Source organism: Elaeis guineensis, chromosome 14 (genome assembly GCF_000442705.2).
Source record: "Elaeis guineensis isolate ETL-2024a chromosome 14, EG11, whole genome shotgun sequence".
Taxonomy (NCBI): domain Eukaryota; kingdom Viridiplantae; phylum Streptophyta; class Magnoliopsida; order Arecales; family Arecaceae; genus Elaeis; species Elaeis guineensis.
In genome coordinates, this window is record NC_026006.2 from 64,164,430 (window position 1) to 64,185,752 (window position 21,323).

Genomic DNA, 21,323 nt, shown 5'->3' on the forward strand with positions numbered 1-21,323 from the left:
CCCTCGACAGTTTAGCTGGATTTATCCCACAATTTCAGTGTCACCAAAAAAAAAAAAAAATCCCACCAAGCAGAAAAGACACTTGGGAAATTCCAGGCTAGCCCATCAGAAAGAAGACTGATGAGAGGAAATATGACCGGAGATCAACCTTGAGAAAGATTAAGAGCAAGAAAACCGTTCGGTCTCAGCAGCATCTCCATGCAGGTCAGGAATGTTTATCATATATTCTCAAGAAGCAGCTCAACAATAGTTTCACGAACCAGTATCCCTCTACAAATTCATACCAAAAAAATTTCAGAGTGCTCAATTTTGGGAGCATAATTGATCACAAGACGCCTGATTATTTCATGAATGGATAATTTTATTACAAATGCTGATGCTATATTTAGACCTAGTTCAGGATCAACAGAAGATAATAACAGTCAAATCTGTCTCAGCTGCTGTCCGGAGGATATCCCCCATATGATGCTAGCTAGGAGTAGCTAACAAATTTGAAACATCAGCTTCTGCAATTTGTGTGTTTTGTCATTTCTAGACTGACTTCACTTCAGATAACTCCAAGCTCAGTGTCCAAGCTTGAGTCTTGGGGGTGGATAAGAATACGATTCTTCACACTGCCTCTCACATCATCTGCCAAAAAAGATATAATTACTTTCTAGCTCATGTATTGGTGGGGAGTGTAAATATTATCGGTGGCCTTCTCATATTCACTCTTATCTTCTCAGCTTCAACCGTCTTCAGATGGTGGTCATACCACTTTCAAGCCTTACATAATACTGAATATCATGAATGCAAATCAATAGGACAGATTGAAACCAGGTTGTAGAGCTGCTATTCTACATTTAAAGTTCCAGATTGATAATCATGAATGCAAGTTCAAAAATCTACCATGGTCTTAATTAGTTTTATGAGTCCTGAGAACCTTGACAGAAAAACAAAAATTTCACAATGATCTTAAAGTAGGGTTTTCTTGTTTATTTCTCCAATGGAAAATGCTGAAAATGAGATTCAAGCAACTAAAACATGTACAAATTGGTGGTTTTACCAGCAGCAGTTGAAATTGGCAGTATTTTCAATCCAATCGTGTTGCTTTATCTCATCCACTTGGATGGCTTTTTTGTAGCTTCCATATCTCAGTTTCTTAAATTCCATTCCAGTTTTGTTTATTCACTTATTAAAGTAAAAATAGATAACTTAGACATCTGTTATACAATGTTTAGACTTTAGGCAGCTTCACTTATTCAACATTAGAGACTTCTTGTCAAGCTATTGCATAAGATAATGTATGATCATGATGCCTCTGCCACACATGAACTTCCTTGGCATGTAAAAAGCATTGAATTTCATAAAGGCCACTAAATGCTGCTGACGCAGCACTTAAATTCAAAGGATGAAAAATATATACAGAATGAAGTTGTTTCCATCCTCATATATTGGATGCAGAGACAATTTCAATTAAAAAGAATGGAATTGGCCAGATGCCTTTACTACCAAAGTTATACATTCTATCTTTAATTCAAATAATTTGGATTTAAAAATTAAGATTTTATTTTAGGAGTTGTTTGGTAGCAAAAAGGACAGCACAAAGGAAGGATATTATGATCTTTACAAATTCTACTTTTATTTATATATTTTGAGTTCCATGTTTCTCGGGATATTTTATATGTTCTAATACATTAAACATGGCTTAGAATCAAAATCTGCATCTTTACAAAATTATGAAAGGCACTGTAGTGATCTTATGGCACACAATAGTGCTCTTCAGAATATGCACTTCACATGTCAGAGCCTTTTCAATAAAAACAATCAGTGTAGCATCTACAACTAAAATGGCAACTATACCTACCTTGAAAAGATCACCAAATATGCCTTGTAGGCCACTTCTGCGTCGCACTCCATAAAACTTCTCTGCAATTTCATCTAATAACTGCAAAATTATGAGTTATAACAAGTCGCATAGTCGGGTCAGCTGATTTAGGTAACACATTCAATAAAATATCAGAGTATCTAAAGTTTTACTATAAAAGTTTTTTTTTCCTAAAAAATACAACAAAAATGCCTAAATAATAAGAGACTTTTTTTTTTCGATTATGTCAGATGATAATGGGGCACACGTAGAGCCTCCACTTGTAAATTGCTTAGTATGCCATAGTCTTCCAGATATTAAATTTGCCAATAAAGCATTCTCCTCTAGCCGGAAAGCTATATGCTTGGCACAACTGGCCCAAAATGGACATCCTGCCATTACAGGAAATGACATTGCCATCAAACTTTTCCCACGAAAATTGAGCTATGCACCACATTGCAACAAGGACATGACAAAAATTGTCTCAAGATGAAGGATGGTATCAACATTGATGGTCATGTAGAATTCTAAACTCAAAAAGTCAATAAAATTCTCTCACAGAGCCTTGTCAGACTGATTTTGTTTTGGAAAACTTTGGAATTCTTAACATAAGCCAAACTCTCAAGAGGAAACATACTGAATAATTAAGGAAGATCAAACAGCTCTCCACCTGAACTAGCAGCCATGGCTAAACGGCTCTTCCAACTATGGTACATCTGGATCAGGTAGACATTACACAATGTGGCTTAGAGTTTTAAGATTGTGAGAACTTTTCTTGGTCATTCTTGGTAGACCACTGGAACAAGCTCTAGTTCTAATTACCAAGGATCAGTATTGCCCTAATAGAATCCCTTATTCTACTTTCACTGACACTTGCACAAGTGACAAATTGATGATAGAAAAATCAAGGAAGACTACATAATAAATTCCCAGCAGCCTACTAAACCAGAAATTAGATGCTTTACACTAACAATAGTCATGGTATTCAATAGTTCTTCCATTGAGAAAAGAAAAAAAAAATACCTCATCAAATAATGGTTCCCGGTCAATACTTGACTTGTACTTCTGCCTCAATATCTTAAGAAGTGGAAAAGCATCCCTTTCCAGCCTGCTCAACAAAACCAAATACAAATATCATTATTGTTTGTTTTCATACCAAAGCATTACACATACATAGATAAATAAAAAGGTATCCAAGTGCATGAGGCTCTAGCTACTCTAGGGTTTGGGGAGGGTTAGATATATGCAGCTTTACTGCAGCATGTGGAGAGGCTGTTTACATGTTTCGGACCCATGACACCCACTCTTGAAAAATCGACATGCACTGCATGCAATCTCAAAAACCTGAAGCCAAGAATCATATGTTCTAGAAATCATCGATCTATATATCAAGTGAAGACAAAAAACACATGATTTTTGGTTCCTAGATATTGTGGATGTCCAAGATCATGATGAATGGAATATATACTGAATTAATAACATCACTAATTCTGCACTGATCTGATTGAAGCTTCAACCCTGCTACAAGTAATCTCTCTACCTCTCTCTCTATATACACACATACATACACATATCTATAACCTAGATCTAAAGGTGGTAAGGTTCACCCTGCCTTATGTTTCATCCTAACTGCCATTTTGTCCCACCAAGCCTAAAACATTAATTCAAGCGTCTGGCTCTGAAATTAGTAGTAAGTGGACTTTGTTAGTTTCCATAGGTTTTTGGTATATGTTGAGACAATTTGTTCAGCTACTATCTTTTAACTCATGACAACCACGACGGAGACGTGCTTGGTGACAAGTACTGATCGACACAAGGCCATCATTGAATTTAGATAAGTCTCATGCATCGTCGTAAGGGATGCTAGAGTAGCAGCTATTGTGTTGCTATCCAATGGGAGGGCTGCCAAGGTCAGGAACCACATTGAACAGGTTTTTCCATTTTCTTCCTCCCTCTTTGTTTTAAATGTGCCTCTTTTCCATCTTAAAGTTGGATCCTAATTTGTGGATAACTGGATTCCTGGGCAATGATAGCTAAGGATATGGGATTCATTTTTGGTGTCAGTTTTTCATTGTTTTGGAACTCCAGAGTAATGTTATGGGATTGTCTTTGTTATGTTTAATGATATGTTTGTGTAAGAGTCCGGTTTCTTCTTTTATTTCTTATTTCTTATGTACAATCTATAATACCTGTGGGTGGTCAAAAGGTCAATCTATTCCTGCCTAAATTTCCTGTGATCTTGCTTGCCTAGTCTTTTGAACTTATATATTTGGAACTAGAATGTCTCAGAAGAACAACTAATCTATGATGATTTGGAGGCACCGCTGGCTATATAATATCTAATATCTTTTAAAGTATCGTTATTCAAAGGAAGTGTTCAATCCTTAAATTCAAGGCAACAAAGAAAGTAAATAGGTTAAATCTTCTACCAATTCTTATGTTAACCTTTAATTCTCATAAAATCTTTCTAGGGGTTTTCATTGCAATGGTTCTTCATTCCTTCTTGAATGAAGATTGAAAGCTAATACTGCTGGGTAGAACACTTAGTCTTTCCTTTCTTTCTGAAAAATAAGTCTAAATCACATGTTAATCATATTCCTTCATGTTTGTGTAGCTTAATGATTCTAGCTTGAGGATACTTCTTGCAATATTTTGTCAGATATGTAGACCTGCTCCAGTTCACCTAGAGCCTTAATGAATAAAATGTTCATAGTTTTTTCTATATTTTTCTAATAAACAAAAAGTTTCATGGTTGCTACTTGTAATGAATGTTATAGAACATGTGAATGTGTGTCTTTCCGGCAGAAATAAATTTAAGAAACTCAGGTTGTTAACATGTTTTCTGTAATTTATTTTCTCCATATTATTTTCATGTCATTCGATGCGAGTATACACCCATCGTTTCCTTGCAAGCCAACCTCAAGCGTATTAATGCCGCAGTCATTCTTCTTGTTGATTCCCTGTAAACCATTGAGTTAATGATGAGGAATCATTTCTTATATGCATTTCAAAACTTTGTTGAGAAAATGATTATCAAATGTCCTGTTAGATGCCTGTGTGTTGTTTGGAAAGTATAGTGCTGTTGCTCGTTAGGCTACTTGGATTCTAGCAAGCTGATCTATAACACTTATACTTCCTTCTTCGGATGGAAATAAGAGAGGCCTTGACTTGCTTTTGTTATAGTCATAGTTTAGCTTTCAGTCATTCTTGTACACTGTGGTATTTCAGATCGTACAATTCCTAAAGGAAAAACAATTTTAAAAGACCAAGTAAAAGAATCAACAATTATTACATTTCAATAAAAGCAAAGTCAAGATCAACAACTCTTCCTTGATAACTCCATGGCGCTAACCAACTTTTCTATTTATTTGTTCTTTTTTCTATGTTAACTTTGCAATGTTCAAAATTTTTGTTAGAAATGACTGTTATCTTATGAGGAATTCTGTCAAATGTTAACATAGTGTAGAGAACTAACTTAGTAATTAGTTTGAATAAGCGATAGATTGGAATTGTAAATTTTACAAATGGAGTTGGAAAAAGTAGTTCATTTTCTATTTGAAAGTAAGCTTATATGGTTGGGTTCACATTGTACCTCAGTTTTCTCTTTCACTTGGATTATTACATTGTCATCAAACAATTGAAGGAGAATTGCAAAACCCATTTGTTAGCATTATTATCACATTCTGAAGGAGAATTGCAAAACCCAATTGTTAGCATTATTATCACATTCTAGTGACCAGCATGTGCAATGCACATGCTCAACAAACTAGTATATTATATCGGCAGTAAACGTTTTACAGCCCATAAGAAAAAAGTTTGTATGTGTATAGACATCAACAACCATTTACGTCCATCCATACATCTAGTATCATTTTAACAAAATAGTGATCCTTAAAGGTTGCGGAGATTCAAAAACTTGGGCAGAAACTACAGAAACCGCAGAATATAGTGGTTGAGGAACAACAAGTCCATGAGTGAAGGGCAATACTCTTGTCATGAAGTCTATCATTGATGTATCAACACTATTGCACAACAAACTTCTCTCACTATTCTCTGGTGACTAACATGAGCATCCACCCCCCCACCCCCCCGGGAAACAATTCCGGTAAAGGACTTAATTTGCAGATTGTCCTCCATATTGTGTGGTGTCAAACTCCAGCCACTCCACATCCGCCGCCTCTAGCATTAGGTTGGCCACCGGCAGCAAAATTTGTTACATTTATTCAATCCTACAACTAGATCTACTAATACTTGTCTTGAAATTGTTTTAGACCATATTATGACATATATAATTTTGTTTTATATAAAAAAATGCCTAATAAGATTTAGCACTTAAATCTGCACTTATCATATTTTTAATAATACGCTACCTCTTTCTCTTTCATTGTTTCTTTACAAATTCTCAATTTCATAGACTGAAAGTATGCCATTCCAGTCGAAACTTAGAGATGGATCTATTCACAGTGCGATATGTGAAGTGCACATAAGCTCAAGGAACCTGGAGAAGTTTGCAATTCTATTGGTTTCTCCTTTCTTCTTTTCTTTCTCTGAATTCATTGTCATCTATTTATAAATAGTCGTTCGCATATGTATACGTTGTGCAGTTTACCTAGATCATCCCCTCTTGAATACATCATGTGAAAGAGTTATTCCTAGCTTAACAACACCTAGATTTCATTCTTTCTTAACAACATCCCCTCTTTCTTCAAATTTTGCTACTTCAAATTAAAAAAAAAAAAGGAGAAAAATCATTTAGTTGCTTTAACAAACCCCAGACTTTCGTTTTTGATATTGCAAGCTATGCATGGTATTGCTCATCAGTCTACCCATAAAAATGGCACTGCCAACAGGCTTTCAGATATCGTTAAAAATGATCAAGCAGAAATAGGGAACAAAGAAGACTCACGTCCGCAGAAGATACTCAATAAATTGAATCAAATCTGAGCGGGGAAAATCAAGCTGCTTGCATTCCAGTTGCTTTTTAAGCTCATCCATGAGGTAATTGGCGTCTCTCAGGTTCCCTTGTGATAGGTACCTATCAAGAAAATGATGATAAGTAACAGAGTCTTGGCATATGAAAGTTTAACTTAAGTTGTTGACATATATGTGCAACCAATGTTCCAGCATGGCATGTTTTCTCTTGTTCGCAAGTTAGATGTATGCCTACTTTGTTATTAGATCTTTTTCCTAAGTTTTTTGAACAGCCAATGTAATCAAGTATGGCATGATACTTGGAAGCAACCAGGATATATTTGCTCAAGGTAATACTTGCATTATATTGTCTTACAGAGGTGCATGACATCACTAATCATGGAGAAGTATCAAATATCAAGCAAACTTACAGGAGGACTGCACGTGCAATTGCTGCATCATCTTCCCCAGGATAGCACTATTAAAAAAAAAAAAAAAAAAAGTTCGGTTACTTAAAATGGCCTAAACAATTGCTATAACATGGAATAGAAGATTAAAACAAGAGCAAAAAAATGTAGTTTGAGTTGGATTCATTAGCTATGAAAATGAGACCATGATATTTCATGAACAAGATGTCAATGCTGCACACAGACAAATGCTTCTCCACATGCACATAATCAGACACACATACATATAGAGAATGAATTTATAGTTAAAATCCTGACACATTCAATAAAACAGGATATCATAAATCAAATGGAAAATACCAACAACAAAGGTGCCTAAACAGCCAGAGATGGATTATAAGAACGAAGCTGACATGCTAAATGCGTCACGCACATCCATGGTTTGTCATTTCATACGAATGGATTTCAGAGGAGTTTAAAGGAGCAATTTCAACTAATATCAAGCCAAGCTAATGCCAGACTCTGTAATTCATCATTCTTACCAGAGCTCAAAAAAAAAAAAAAGATAGAAGTTTCTTATAAGTTTCGGTGGGAAGTTTAGCCTGAGGAGAACAATGCCTTGGAGTGTTTAGACTGATAAGAACAGTGCCCACAAATACTTTATCATGTTAAATGGTAGGAAAGTTGTATTTGAGTGATGAGTAGATGACAAAAGTGCACCCCAAGTAAAATTGCTAGTTTAGTGTATGGAAAAGGTCCAGGCCTTACCTTGCCCATGAAGTTCACCAGGGTGGAAGCAAACTTCTTTGGATCACTTCCACGAACAAAATGGCTAGAGACTTTAGTCATGTCCTGTAGTGAAGCATGCAATTTAGAGATCATAGTCCCAGAAAGAGAACGATCAGGAGATGTAACAATTTTCCATTAATAAGCTTTGAGATATCCACAGGATATATCTGGTAATCATTATTCTTTGTTGAAAACCGTAGCCCATATTTCAACATACCAGCTCAGGAGATTCAGAATATAGATATTCAGCCAACATATCATGCAATTGAGGAGATCCACTTTTGGGCGCCCCAAACTCAGCTGACCACCTACGAAAAGATTCTGGCCATTAGTAACATGAGTACATACATAAATTACATAAAAGCATGCAAAGAAAAACAAGCTTTACGAAATAAAGATCCCAGAATCTATATCAATAGAGATTAGAAAGTTGGGTAGGAGGAGGAAGAGATCAAAGCAGTGTTCGCCGTACTGGGCCGAATCGCCCGGTACGGGGCGTACCGAGCCGGACCGGTTCTCAAACGGTCCGATTCGGACCTTTTTTTCGAGAAACAGCCCGAACCGGTACCGAACCGAGCGGTTCGGTCCAGTTCGCTTCCATACCGTCCAAAACCGGACGGTATGGTTCGGTTCGGTGTGAACCGAACCGTACCGACACCCCATGTGCCAAAAGTGACGAGGGAGGGGAGGGGGGGAGGCATAAAAAGCCTTACCTGCTTTGGAGTTCTCTGAGATGTCTCAGAGACTTCCGAGGGTCCGAAGGTCTTAACGAAACCGTTGAGACCTCCGAAAAATTAGAAAAAAAAGAAAAAAATTCCGTCAAATTGCAGGAGTGGTTCGAGGAGAGGCTGATCTTTGGCCGGAGGTAAGATAATGTGTTATTTTCTTAGTAAATATTTTTTTTTATTTTTTGTTGTTAAAAATAGGATAAGAATGAGAAAGAATGAAAATAAAAAAAAATCATGCCAAAATCTTGTGATTTTGGGATGATTTAATTATATGTGATAGATCTTTGGAAGATCTACACGATGACACCAAAATTGTAAATTTTCGTTAATTATATATTTTTTAAATATTTTTAAATATTTATTTATTTAAAAATTAAAAAAAAATTAAATTTTACGGAAAAAAAATCAGAGTTTGGAAATCATGTTTAGAATATTCAAACTACTTAAATCTAATTTCTAATTTTTTTTTAAATATTTGAAATTAAAAAAATATTTTTTTAATTATTTAAATTTAAAAATTTAATTATAAAATAAAAAATATATAAAAATAGTGTTATATTTTAGTTAATTTAAAAATATTATTTGAAGCATATAACATATTTATTTTGAATTTATAAGTTTTAAAATAATTATTAAAATTATTTTAAAATTATATATAATTATTTTAATTATCGTTAAACTATCGTTGTTTGTTATACTTGCATATATTTATAAGAAAAAAATTTAGAGCATGACGTTCGTTCACTTTAATTAATCAGCTATTTTATAGTATATATTTATTTATATAAAAAATATTAAAAAAATAAAAAAATAAAAAATCAGTGTTAGTTTTGAAATTGAGAATAATGTTTAGAATTGTTCAAAACAATTGAAATATTTGAATCTAACTTGAGATTTTTTTGAAATTTTTTTTGTAAATATTTAAATAGTAAAAAATATTATCAAATAAAAAATATATGTAATTAGTGTTATATTACAGGTAATTCAAAATAATTAGTATTTTGTTATATCTGCAGAAATGAGTAAGATGAAAAATCAAGAGCGTGACATCGGTTGGGATCATGGCGAGATGCTCTCGGCTCGGCATCATTGGAGATGCAAATGGTGCAACACAGAGTTCAAGGGAGGAGGAGTGACTAGGTTGAAGCAGCATCTAGCTGGTGGTTATCCTGATGTGTCGATCTGTCGGAAATGTCCGCAAGAAGTCCGACAATTGATGAAAAAATACTTTGCTGATTCGAAAGCAGCGAAGGAAAGGACAAAGCAGAAAAAGATCGAAGTAGACCGTCGAGCTGCAGAGCCACCTTCTTATCACTCTAGAGAGTCAGAGGAGGCTTCTACTCCAGATGATGAGGAGGCACAGATTGAGGCTGCCATTCATGCGAGCTTGGCGGATCAGTACCAACAGGAGGAGATGGCCCGGTACAGAGACCGATTCGGACCATCATGCTACGAATCAGGATCTGGATCAGCGCCTGGTAGGGGAGAATTCGAGTTCAGGAGAACTACCTCAGTCAGAGAGCCTGGTGGTAGAGGGAGCAGACGCAGCATGTCTTCTTTGTTGGGAGCTTTTGGCAGTAGGAGGAGATCCTCCAGAGATATTCCAGCAGAAGCCAGCATTCAGGATTTGGATCCACATGCTTTATCCAGCAAGGATTCAAAGCAGCAGAGAATTGACAGTATACTGAAAAAAGATAAGAAGAAGGATATGTGGCGAGCTATTGGATCATGGTTTCATTACAGCCATATTCCAGCAAATGCAGCAGCCAATCCTTACTACCGATCTGCTATTTCAGCCATAGAGGCTGCCGGCCAGGGTGTAGATCCTCCAGGACCTAAGGACATCTATGGTCAGCTTCTTGACAGCAATAAGGAGGATCTGCAGAGATGGATTGCTTCTTACAAAAATAAATGGCCTACATACGGTTTGACAGTGATGTGTGATGGTTGGACAGGTCCTACTAGGCGGAGCATCATTAATTTTTTGACATACTGTGATGGAAAAATATTTTTTTATAAATCAATCGATGCTTCAGATAAGATGCACGATGCCACATATATCCTTGGTCCGATGGAGGAGGTGATTGATTCAGTGGGTGAGCAGCATGTCGTGCAGGTCATCACAGATAACGGACCACAATATAAGGCTGCCGGAGAGTTGCTGATGGAGCAGCGACCGCAGATATACTGGACCCCATGTGCTGCACATTGCATTGATCTTATATTGATGGATATCGGAAAGATTCGCAAGGTGCAGCAGGTAGTGGAGATTGTCCAGACCATTACTAGATTCATCTACAACCACATATGGGTTCTTTCATTGATGCGGACGTATACTGGGGGGGGAGATCTTACGACCGGATATCACACGGTTTGCTACCAACTACATAGCACTTGATAGTCTTCTTCAGAAGAAAACAGCCCTACGTCAGATGTTTGTCAGTGCAGAGTGGCAGGAGAGCAGATATGCGGGGCCGGTACTGATGGAAGTCATGTGGAGAACTTGGTGACGAGTCAGTCATTTTGGCAGCGGGCTGAGAAGATAGTGAAGGCTATCAAGCCTTTATATGAGGTGCTTCGCACCGTGGAGAGCGAGAGATACCCCCAGATGGGCTTCCTATATTACATGATGGAGAGGACAAAGAAACAGATCAGTGAGAATGATCCCAAGCATGCTCAAGAATTCATTAACATTATTGAGCGCCGTTGGGACTATCAGATGGGCAGAGATTTGCATCTAGCTGATAAGTTTGGATTCAAGAATGTTTTAAAATATTTTTTCAAAGCATGAAAATAAAATTGTGCTTAATCAGTCTTGAAATTTATCTGCAGCTTATTATTTGAATCCAAGATTTCAGTATACTATTCCGGAGATAGATATGGATAGCGAGCTTCTTGCTGCTCTTCGCAATGTCATATATAAGATGGTGTCCGATCCAGAAATCGCGTCGTTGTGTCTGCAAGAGGTATGCTAGTTTAAAACAGATATAATTATTCAACTGAATTTGATCTGATATATTTATAAATAATAAATATATTTTATTTCAGACGAAACAGTTTAGAGAGGGATCAGACAGTTTTGGAGTCCCATCAGCTGTCGTAAGCAAAAAGCAGATGAATCCAGGTAAATTATATATCAATAATGAGTAATGTAGATTGATATGTAATTTTGCTTAATAATATCATCAAATTTGATATATAATTTTACTTTTGTAGCTGAATGGTGGATTCATTTTGGAACGTCAGCAGAAAATTTGAGACATATGGCTGTCTGTATTCTTTCTCAAACGGTCTCTGCTAGTGGCTGTGAGCGTAATTGATCCACTTTCGTCCTTATCCACAGCAAACAGAGAAATCGTCTGACACAAATGTCTCGACGATCTTGTATATGTTCACTACAATCTGAGGTTGAGGCTAAAATGTATTCAGGAGGAAGTTCAGTTGAAGTACACTGATCCGATGCTGGATGATTATGCCGACGAGGATGACGATCCGATCATCGGATGGCTTGCAGGTCAGCAGCAGGAGCCAGAGCTTGATGAGCCAGGATCCCCTCCACGACCAGCCAGTGTGGTGGCAAGGGAGATCAGGGTGGATCCAGGACAATGGACAGAAAAAAATATTCCACATAGGGTTCCAGCTGATCAGCCACAGTCTGAGGGGACACAAGGGACTCATTCATCACATGACTCGCTATCTGATACATCTTTCCAGAGATTCGAGCGAGAGATGTATAGACGTTCCTCCCGGCAGCCAGCAAAAAGGCATCCATCCTCCCAATCACAGGAAACTCAGTCACAGAGGGGCACAAGGGGGGAAAAGGAAAAGACAGTTGCACGTGCACCACTCTCGAGAGTACAGAAGCGATCTGGTTCAGATACGGATACCAGAGAGAGTGATGATGATATTGGTAGTAGCAGCCATGGATCTGATGATCAAGGAGAAACTGAAGGACAGGAGACCACCGTTTATGAGACACAGCCACAGGGTGATATTCGATTCATCGATGAGTCTCAGTTTACGCATGTCACACAGGATAGGGATCATGGTGGACGAGTCGGTAGAGATCGTGGGGAGCCGATTTCATATAGACGACGGGCTCCTAGAGGTCGTCCAGCACATGATGCAGCTGCGGACGATCTTGCACGTGGAGTAGGGTCCATGGATGTATCTGGATCATCCTCGCATTATGGATCCTATTATCCACAGCCACCTTATGATCCATATGCATATGGTGCATCCGAGGCATCATCTTCTAGTGGTTACTACCCTATGCAGCCTGGAGCAGCTCCAGAATCAGATTTTGCTACTGGCATATTTGGATGGGCTCCTCCACAACCGTACCATCATCTCGAGGATACTTCTCAAAGTCAGAATTTTAGCGAGAGGTCTGAGATGTCTTACAATCCAGAGAGGATGCCTCATGGGATGATGAATATTCGAGAGTACGGTGCAGCTTGGCTAGAGGATTAGACTGATGTCCCTTCAGACTATGTTGATGATCCATATATCTACGAGCGTCACATACACTCGACAAGAAATTAAATGCAGAGTACATCTTAAGGTTCGTATATCAGTTATTTGGTTTTGTACTTAAATATTTAGATACATTTTAATGCGCATTTTATATATTTTTTCTTTAGTTTTAAGATGACATAGTTGAAATATAATGTAAATAAATATATGTTTGAAATTTTGGATCAAGAATCTTTGTACCGCAACCTAACTCCAAATTGAACCCAAATATGTCAATAATATGCAATATAATACTATATTGAGGTTGTATTTATCAATTATTAACTTTAAAAATCAAAAAAAAAATTGAAAATCGAAAAAAATTATGTACCGATATCGGACCGGTACGTCGGGACGTACCATGTGTCGGTACGGTACCGTACCGGTATCGTACCATACCGGTCTGGCACCGGCACGCCGATCGGTACCGATACAGCAAACCTTGGATCAAAGGGTACGGTAAAAGGGCAGATGATGACAACTTGATATATCTTGCGGTCATCATTATTTTATGTCACAAAATTACTGCCTCCAGAAAGATAAGCATAACAATTAAAATGCAATCATACTCCTGTTTTCTTGAAGTTGCTACGCATTCCTTGCTGGCTTTTTTTTTTTTTTCTCTTTTGTCAAGGACCCAAAATGCAAAAAGAAACCTGATCATACATGAAGCGGTGAAAATAACCATGAAGCCTTGACCTCATTATTGGGGCTCAGTTATATCAAATCAGGAATTTATAATATAGTTTGAGTTCTTTTTACTAGTTGACACCGCCTCAATTTAGTGCAAAGATGTGATCTGCTAAATGATATTACAACAAGGCTTTGCCGGAGCAAAAGGAACTATAAAGTAGTTTTATGTAGGTCGTATAGGTCGTTCATGTGTTGCCACTGAAGAAACCAACTTCCTCTCCACCAAGTCCATTATTATCTCTTTCCTTCACCAAGAATGTTGGTAAAGGTCATTATAACACTAGTATTTCAAATAGTACAAAAGCTTACTTCCATGATTTTCCATGTTGATTTGGCCATGGAACTATGTTCTCTGAGCCCTCCTTTTAACATGTACAAGGCTATTTAGGAAAAAATAAAAACACACACATAGAAAAATAGAAACCAGGATTACAAAACTTGCATAGAATAGCATGTAAATGATAAGAAAAGAGCACTGGTATTAGTGTTTGGTTTTCAATTGATCAACAACAATAACAACCAAATTACCTAATTGCAGCTTTCAAAAATGATGAGCAACTCTCAACACGTACTTTTGCCGCCATCAAAGCTTCTGAGAGCTTTTGCATGTCATCATCATCATGATCTCCGAAGTTCTGTGGAAGAGGTATCTTTGGAAAACCTTGATAAATCTTCCTGAGAAGATCTAAAGAGAACTTTCCAGTCATAATTGCAGATAGCTAAAAAGCCTGGAATAGCCAACAAATATCCATCTATCTAAACAAGTATGTGTTCTCAGTTTTAGCACCTAAAATAAACAATTTGTTCTCTTTAATATTGTTCTATTCCATATGAGATGGCTGTTGAGATTTGAGAGCATCCTATTGGTTTTGACAGGAGGGGCAGAAGACTTTAAGAGAGGTTGATTTATTCATCCAGAAGTAATGATTTGTAGAATGACAAGCAGTGCCCACAAACATGTAAAACCCAACAAATTAGTTCAGCAGTTCACATAGTTCACATGTGAAGTAAGAAATAATATTTGGATGCAACTTATGAACTTAATGGAACAGAAGAGTTGGTCCCAAAATTGATGATACAGCTTTTGTAAGAGTCAGAAAATGCCTGTAGTTAGGTGATAAATAGAAATATCTGACTGTTCAATGAGTAACTAGCAGAAAGAATGAAAATAAAATGGCAAGTCTGAACAAGCTTATGAAGTAAAACAATATAAGTATTATTTTTATGAAGGATAGCACCTATAGTTATATTAAGGGTGTGTAAAGGAGGGAAACATTAGGCCTTAACACACCAACACAAGCCACAAATCCATCTTCCTCAATAAAGGCCAGTGAGGGCAAATAGAAGGTTATCTAGCACTTTCTAAAATATAGTAAATGACAAGGAAAACAAGCACTAGTCAGCAGGATGCTACACAGAACTGAGACCAGCAAGCACGCACCACACAAGAAAAATTACAATGTCTATGGAAGGTTCCAAACTAGAGGTTTATGCCAGCATAGAGAGATCTCTCAAACCACAAGCATCAAAATTTCATCTCTGAACCTAATGTAAGAGATGAATATGCATATTTAACCAAAGATTCCAGCATGGGGCTTTGACTGCCAAATGAATGAAAGCAACAGAATTCTCTTGCACCAAATCTAGTAGGCCCCAGCTTCAGGACAATAGTAAAGCAGCAAAGCTATTTGTCGGATCACTAAAATAAAAGCCATTGGAAGAAACTTTAAACCACAAGAATCCGAAGTTTGGCAACAGATGTTCCAAAATCTCTTCTTGGAAGAAACAAAAACCACATATGAGATGATTCAAGGGACTGCCATTTCTGTGTCATGTTCTTACAGATGAGATTTAATCACCAATAATAAAGGGCTCAAACTTTTATCACTGTGCTCTTTCAACAAAAGTAGTTACTGCATATATAAAACAAAATATACATAAACATAGTGGAGAATTTCCCTTTCAATTCCCACTTTTAATTGTAGAATCCTCTTCAAACATTTAACATTATATAGAACTCTTCACAGGTCAAGTAAGTCAGCACACTCCTCTGAGAGTACCCTGTTCAGCTCCTAGTCATGGGACGTCCTATTAACCTTGAGATAGCGTGCAATTTAGCATGTTTATTAAAGGCTAACTAGAACAAAGTTGCAGGAAAACAATTCTAGAAGTAGAAGGATGCACCATCCATCCCCCAGTAAGAAGCATCATTTCCCTGTTTCTAGAACATATATAAAATAAAATATACAGGAAATGAGTGGAAAATCTTTCTTTCTGCTTCCATTTTATTTATAGAATCCTCTTCATTGTGGGGAACCTTGATATTATCTAAAATTCTTCGCAGCTCAGCACCTCTTTTGGGTGTGCCCCACTTGGATCCTAGTCATGGGAACTCTCATCAGCAAAAAATAATGTGCAATCCAGCATGTTTATTAAAGGCCAATTGGAAGAGTTGTGCCGCTAAAGATTTTGCAAGTAGATGAATGCATCATCTCTCCATAAAAGCTTTGTTTCACTATGACTCAGAAAAAGTTCAGAGGTCACCAGGAGAGGCTCATCTAACTTCAAAACAGATCTAAGAATCCCAGAAAAGGTACCATCAGACATCACACAATAGATTATTTTCTCTTATTCCAGCAAATATTTCAAATTATCAACCTTCTCAGGTGTGTTTCAACATCTACAAGCAGCAAAAGACACCTAAGGGACAGTCAAATCCATCCCCATCAAATGTCTAAAAGACCAAGCTCACTCACAGGCCTCAGTTTGCAAACATGACTCCCAGTTCAACAAGCAAACAGGTTTTACATCAAGCTTGTGCCCCAAAACGGAAGCTTTTCCTAATAATCTTGACCTTAGTAGCATTTACCGCAATAACTGAGAAAATCAATATAAAGCTTAAAGTTGAAAAGGTTAGCATCAAAGAGGACAAAGTGCTACACTGACCAATCCCCTTCCCATGTGGCAATTTTCTTCTCCAAACGACTACATTTGATACCTCATTAAAAAGGCAGGCCAAGGCATGATAAAGGAAGACTGTCAGCAGTGCAATCAGGATCACCAACCTGATTTTCCACCACTTTATTGTCCAAAAATATTCAAGCATTAGCAGATTAGGTAAAATTTATTTCCAGATCTGCAGTAACACGAAGTAGCAAATCACCAAATTTGATGTTAAAGATTTGATCATTATCTACGTCTAGTATTTACCAGGGTCTCATCTAAACTGCAGATTGGTAACAGAAAGTTTCTTCTTGAAAGGATAAAGAACGCAAATCTTAGCATTAGATTACAAATAACCATGTCTACAATATCATGTTGTTTTACCTATCTATGGTTAAGGCCTTAGGTTAGCCCCTTTTTCTTGAAAGCACAAGGAACACAAATCTATGCATTGGATTACAAAAAACCATGTCTACAATATCATGTTGTTTTACCTATCTATGCTTAAGGCCTTAGGTTAGCCTTGGCATCCTTGTCCATTTCTAGAACTTCATTGTCGGTAAGCCATAAAACAAGGGTCCAGAATGGGATGCAACTATCCCAATTTTATCTGTTTAAAATTAAATCCAGCCAATTTTGTACAGAACAGATAATCAGATTCCCCAAAAGCCCTTGTTATCCACAGCATTTATCTACAGCATATTGATTCTAAAGGAGACTAGCTTATGAGGCCTTTCCCTATATAAATAAAGTTAAATGATATCAGTCACAACCATTATGGCAAATGCAATACTAACAGCTACAAACTAACATGGTAAATGCAATACTAATAGTGTTACTATCCACATAATTGAAAGCAAAAACACATATAAGCATGTTGCAGCAGTAGAAAAGAACCTCACCCAGAGTTTCTTCGCTATAGGGTAACTTTCCCTTGACAAGTGTTTCCACAAGCAACAAAGCCAGTTCAGCCCCACAAGTAACCTGCAGTGATGGCAATTGTATGACACAAAAGTTCCAATTTTCAACAGGAAATTGTGAAAACAATATACAGCCTCCAATGGCTCAATTGGGGTGAACCATAATTAATTTCTTTCCAATGCACTATTTCTAGTCACATATTGAAGGCTGCAACAATCTCTCATACTATAAAGTATTAGATTTTAAGGTCAAATAAAGACTTATTTCAAAAGTAATGTAAAACCACAGAGAGAGAGAGATTGCATTAGATGGTACGAGCAAGGAGATAGCAACATTAAAATACCACATATAGTTGAGTAAAATGTGATTTACCATTTGAAAGTTTGGAAGGGGGGGGGGTGCAAAATCATCAATACTGTTGACTACAAGGAATTATTTTCCAAAGAACCAATGGAAGCAATCAACAATTAAGAAACTTAAAATTAAGAGAAGCGGGAGGGAAAAGAAGAGAAAAACCCTCACAGTTGGAAACAGGAATTAGATTTAGCTCCAAGGCCATAACAAGTCTTGATATAAGTCTTCTAGAAATTAAGGGAACACAGTAAATTAAGTGATCCAACTGCCACTTCACTGATTTCTATAAAAGAACAAAGAAAAATTAAAATTTCTTATTTTATAACTCTAGTAAGGGTTCATATAACTAATTGAAAATTTCCAGTACATAAGCTCGCTTGTAAAACTGAATATTTTTGAGAAGTACACAAGTTTTGATCGTCCAAGTAGACTTAAGTGCAAGGATTTTCAAATGCATAAAGTGTCTGAATATTTGCCAAGGCTGACTTGCAATTAGTAGATATCCAAGTTGATAGAAAACTCCTCTATTATGTGATGGAAAGGAGAAACCTGGGAATCAGCAATGGCTGTTGATAAAGGGCTGATTTAATTTCTTTAAAATTACTTGGAGAATATGAATAGGGTACCTCTTCCCCCTTACATCCTTCCATCTGCTGTGGAAGTTTTAAGTTCAAAGAAAAATTGGAATACATTAATTGATTTAAGCTCGGTGATAACAAAAAAATATAGCAAAAAACAGAATGCAATAGTTAAAATTATTTCAACATAAATGCTGACTGGATAAGAGCTATTCAAAAATCATAATGATGAAGCATAGAATATGTGGGCTTCATTATTTATCCTAGTTAATTTGGGCGAAACGTGGTGAAACTTGAGTGTCACTATATGGCCTTTCCTATGTTAAGGAAAAAACAGATAAAGACAGCTGTGGTCCTTTCATCAGAATGGTATGCTTAGATTAGTTGGTTTTTAGTTCATATGTAAACATGGCATTTGCAGTTTGTTAACAGGTACACATATAGTTGTAGACAACAAGATGAATGAAGTTACCATGCCAATGGTCATTATGATTAGGAGAAAACTAACAGGACAAAGATAAGTGACTACCAGACCATCATGCCAGTTCCACTACAATTTTTGCTCCCTCGAGTAGAAAGGAGGCTAGCAGGATTGATTGACAATATGCCAACTGTCTATCTTATAATCCTTTGTCACATGACCTCCAGTCAAAAGTAGGTGGTGTTTTACATGATATATCAAGAATACTGTGCTGGGCTCCTGTCCTGCTTGGACATGATACATAAATCCTTAACAAACATATTAAATAGTTTCCACTTCCAAATAATGGTTCAGAGTTGGCTATTCAAGATTATGCGGCCAAAGATTCTTTCAAGTGAATCCACCACATGCACCTATAGACTGAATGTTCTACATGCTTGAACGAGTACCATAGAGATTACTGGATTGATTACTGGGCCAATGAGAGCAATGTAACAGCGCATTGCATTGGTTTTATCTTCACTCAGTTTTTTTTCCGCTTTTCACTAGTTTCATCATGAACATAATTTCTTCAGTCACTGATTAGTCATATTATAATTAATTTTCCTCAAGGACATTATATTTAATGTAAGTTCATACAGTCATATCTTGTCAGAATTTTTTCTACCATTAAGTAAAACATATTGCCAAACTTAATAGTGTGAAAGAATTTATCTATGATCTATCAAGATATGATAGACTAGCTCACTGGTTATCAAGTGGATCTTTTATTTAGGGAGGCATTCCAAAAAAAAGAAATTATCACCAAACTAACCTGCCCATGTTTCAATTGGATCAAAGCGCCTGCCTGAAGGATATCCAATGCCTCAGAATATTTCTGAACGGCTATGTATCTGTTGCAGAAGATTGATATCAGCAACAGTACAGATTTAATAATTGATCAAACAGAATAGACCATCCATGATCATAAGACTGAGCTGGATAGACGATGTTTCCTTATTTTTAAAAATAATAACCAGCGGACAAATCAGCAAGCGCAGTCATCAATATTTCAAACCTTTATATGATAAAGTTTATCCCAAGGCTATCACATGCATTCAACTTTATCTCACCAATAAGAAAAGCTTTTAATTTGAGAAGCATGGACATGACAAGCTGAATACAAGTAGTATCTCCAAACCTTGCACTAGACGACTTGTATATCTGTTGGGCTGCATAATAATTTCCATCCTCCACCATCTTCTCCAACTTCTCTATAGTCTGTAATCACAAGACAGTGCAACTTAAATTAATCATACATCATTTCTTTCATCCATTCGCCTCGAAATCCATGTGAAGAAGCAAAAGAATTACAAAATCAAAGCTTCTTGAAAAAAAAAAAAAAAAAAGGGAAAACTGTGATATGTTCGTAATCCAGAATCTCCAGGCTATCTTCAGGATAGCTACTCCAAGAACAGTAAGATTTCCGAAAGAAACCTCAAAGCAGTAATCTCTTATACCAGATTTCACCGCGTTTTCTATAGACTTCGCCCTTCTTGATCCCGAAATCAATTTCGGCCGATCCAATGCCTTGATCTAAGCCTGAAACCTAGACCCTAGATCCCAGTCTCGCTCCAGGCTAGAACTCTCAAAACCCTATAAAGAAATGATAGTCCTTTGGTACCCAAAGCAATACCATCCCGTTCTCCTTTCTATTCAAAGAAAGGACCGAAAATAACTAAGAAAAAGAGAAAGAAGAGAGAAATCGAAAGAGAGAAGAGAATCACCTCTTGCGGAGGGGGCAATTCCCCTCGTCTGACCCTGGATCTCGACATCTTTCCGAAGCTCCCGACTCCCCTCGATTCGCAGAAGATGAGAAGAAATCCTGGAGAAAAGAAGGCAATGGAAGCGAGTGCTCCGTGTTCCAAAAATTGATCTCTCTCTCTCTCTCATGCCATGCCACGCGGCCGCACGAAACCGGTCGCCGGCGAAGGACTTCAGCGGGGGGCAGGCCCCTTTGGGAGCTCGCCATTTATACAGCGCTCGTGTTGGGCATGTGCACTGCACGTGCAACAAGATAGGCGCTCGTGATGAAAATAGCACAAATCGTGAGGCAAGCATTCATGGCCCTGATGACGTTAAATTTTCCAAACGCGATTATAGAAGGTAGATCTAGAGCCTGCTTACAAGCAAAATGTATCCTATGTACGGATAACGAAATAGGGATGTGAGATTTTT

At 37.1% G+C, this 21,323-nt stretch overlaps 1 protein-coding gene and 1 long non-coding RNA gene across 2 annotated transcripts; one reads left to right on the forward strand and one right to left on the reverse strand.

The window, feature by feature from the left end:
* Positions 1-203: 203 nt before the first annotated feature.
* Positions 204-21,110, reverse strand: LOC105057157 (protein GET4). Its single transcript, XM_010939645.4, has 12 exons — positions 20,873-21,110; positions 20,287-20,366; positions 19,921-19,999; positions 17,735-17,816; positions 14,418-14,574; positions 8,171-8,261; positions 7,933-8,016; positions 7,189-7,235; positions 6,753-6,881; positions 2,870-2,954; positions 1,847-1,927; positions 204-630 (listed from the first exon to the last, which is right to left on the reverse strand). The coding sequence occupies exons 1-12, from the start codon at positions 20,918-20,920 to the stop codon at positions 622-624; spliced, it is 972 nt and encodes a 323-aa protein (XP_010937947.1). The 5' UTR covers positions 20,921-21,110; the 3' UTR covers positions 204-621.
* Positions 11,522-12,015, forward strand: LOC140853589 (uncharacterized). The gene is made up of 3 exons (XR_012136665.1): positions 11,522-11,647; positions 11,730-11,805; positions 11,898-12,015. It is a non-coding gene; the product is annotated as an uncharacterized lncRNA (long non-coding RNA).
* Positions 21,111-21,323: the final 213 nt, after the last annotated feature.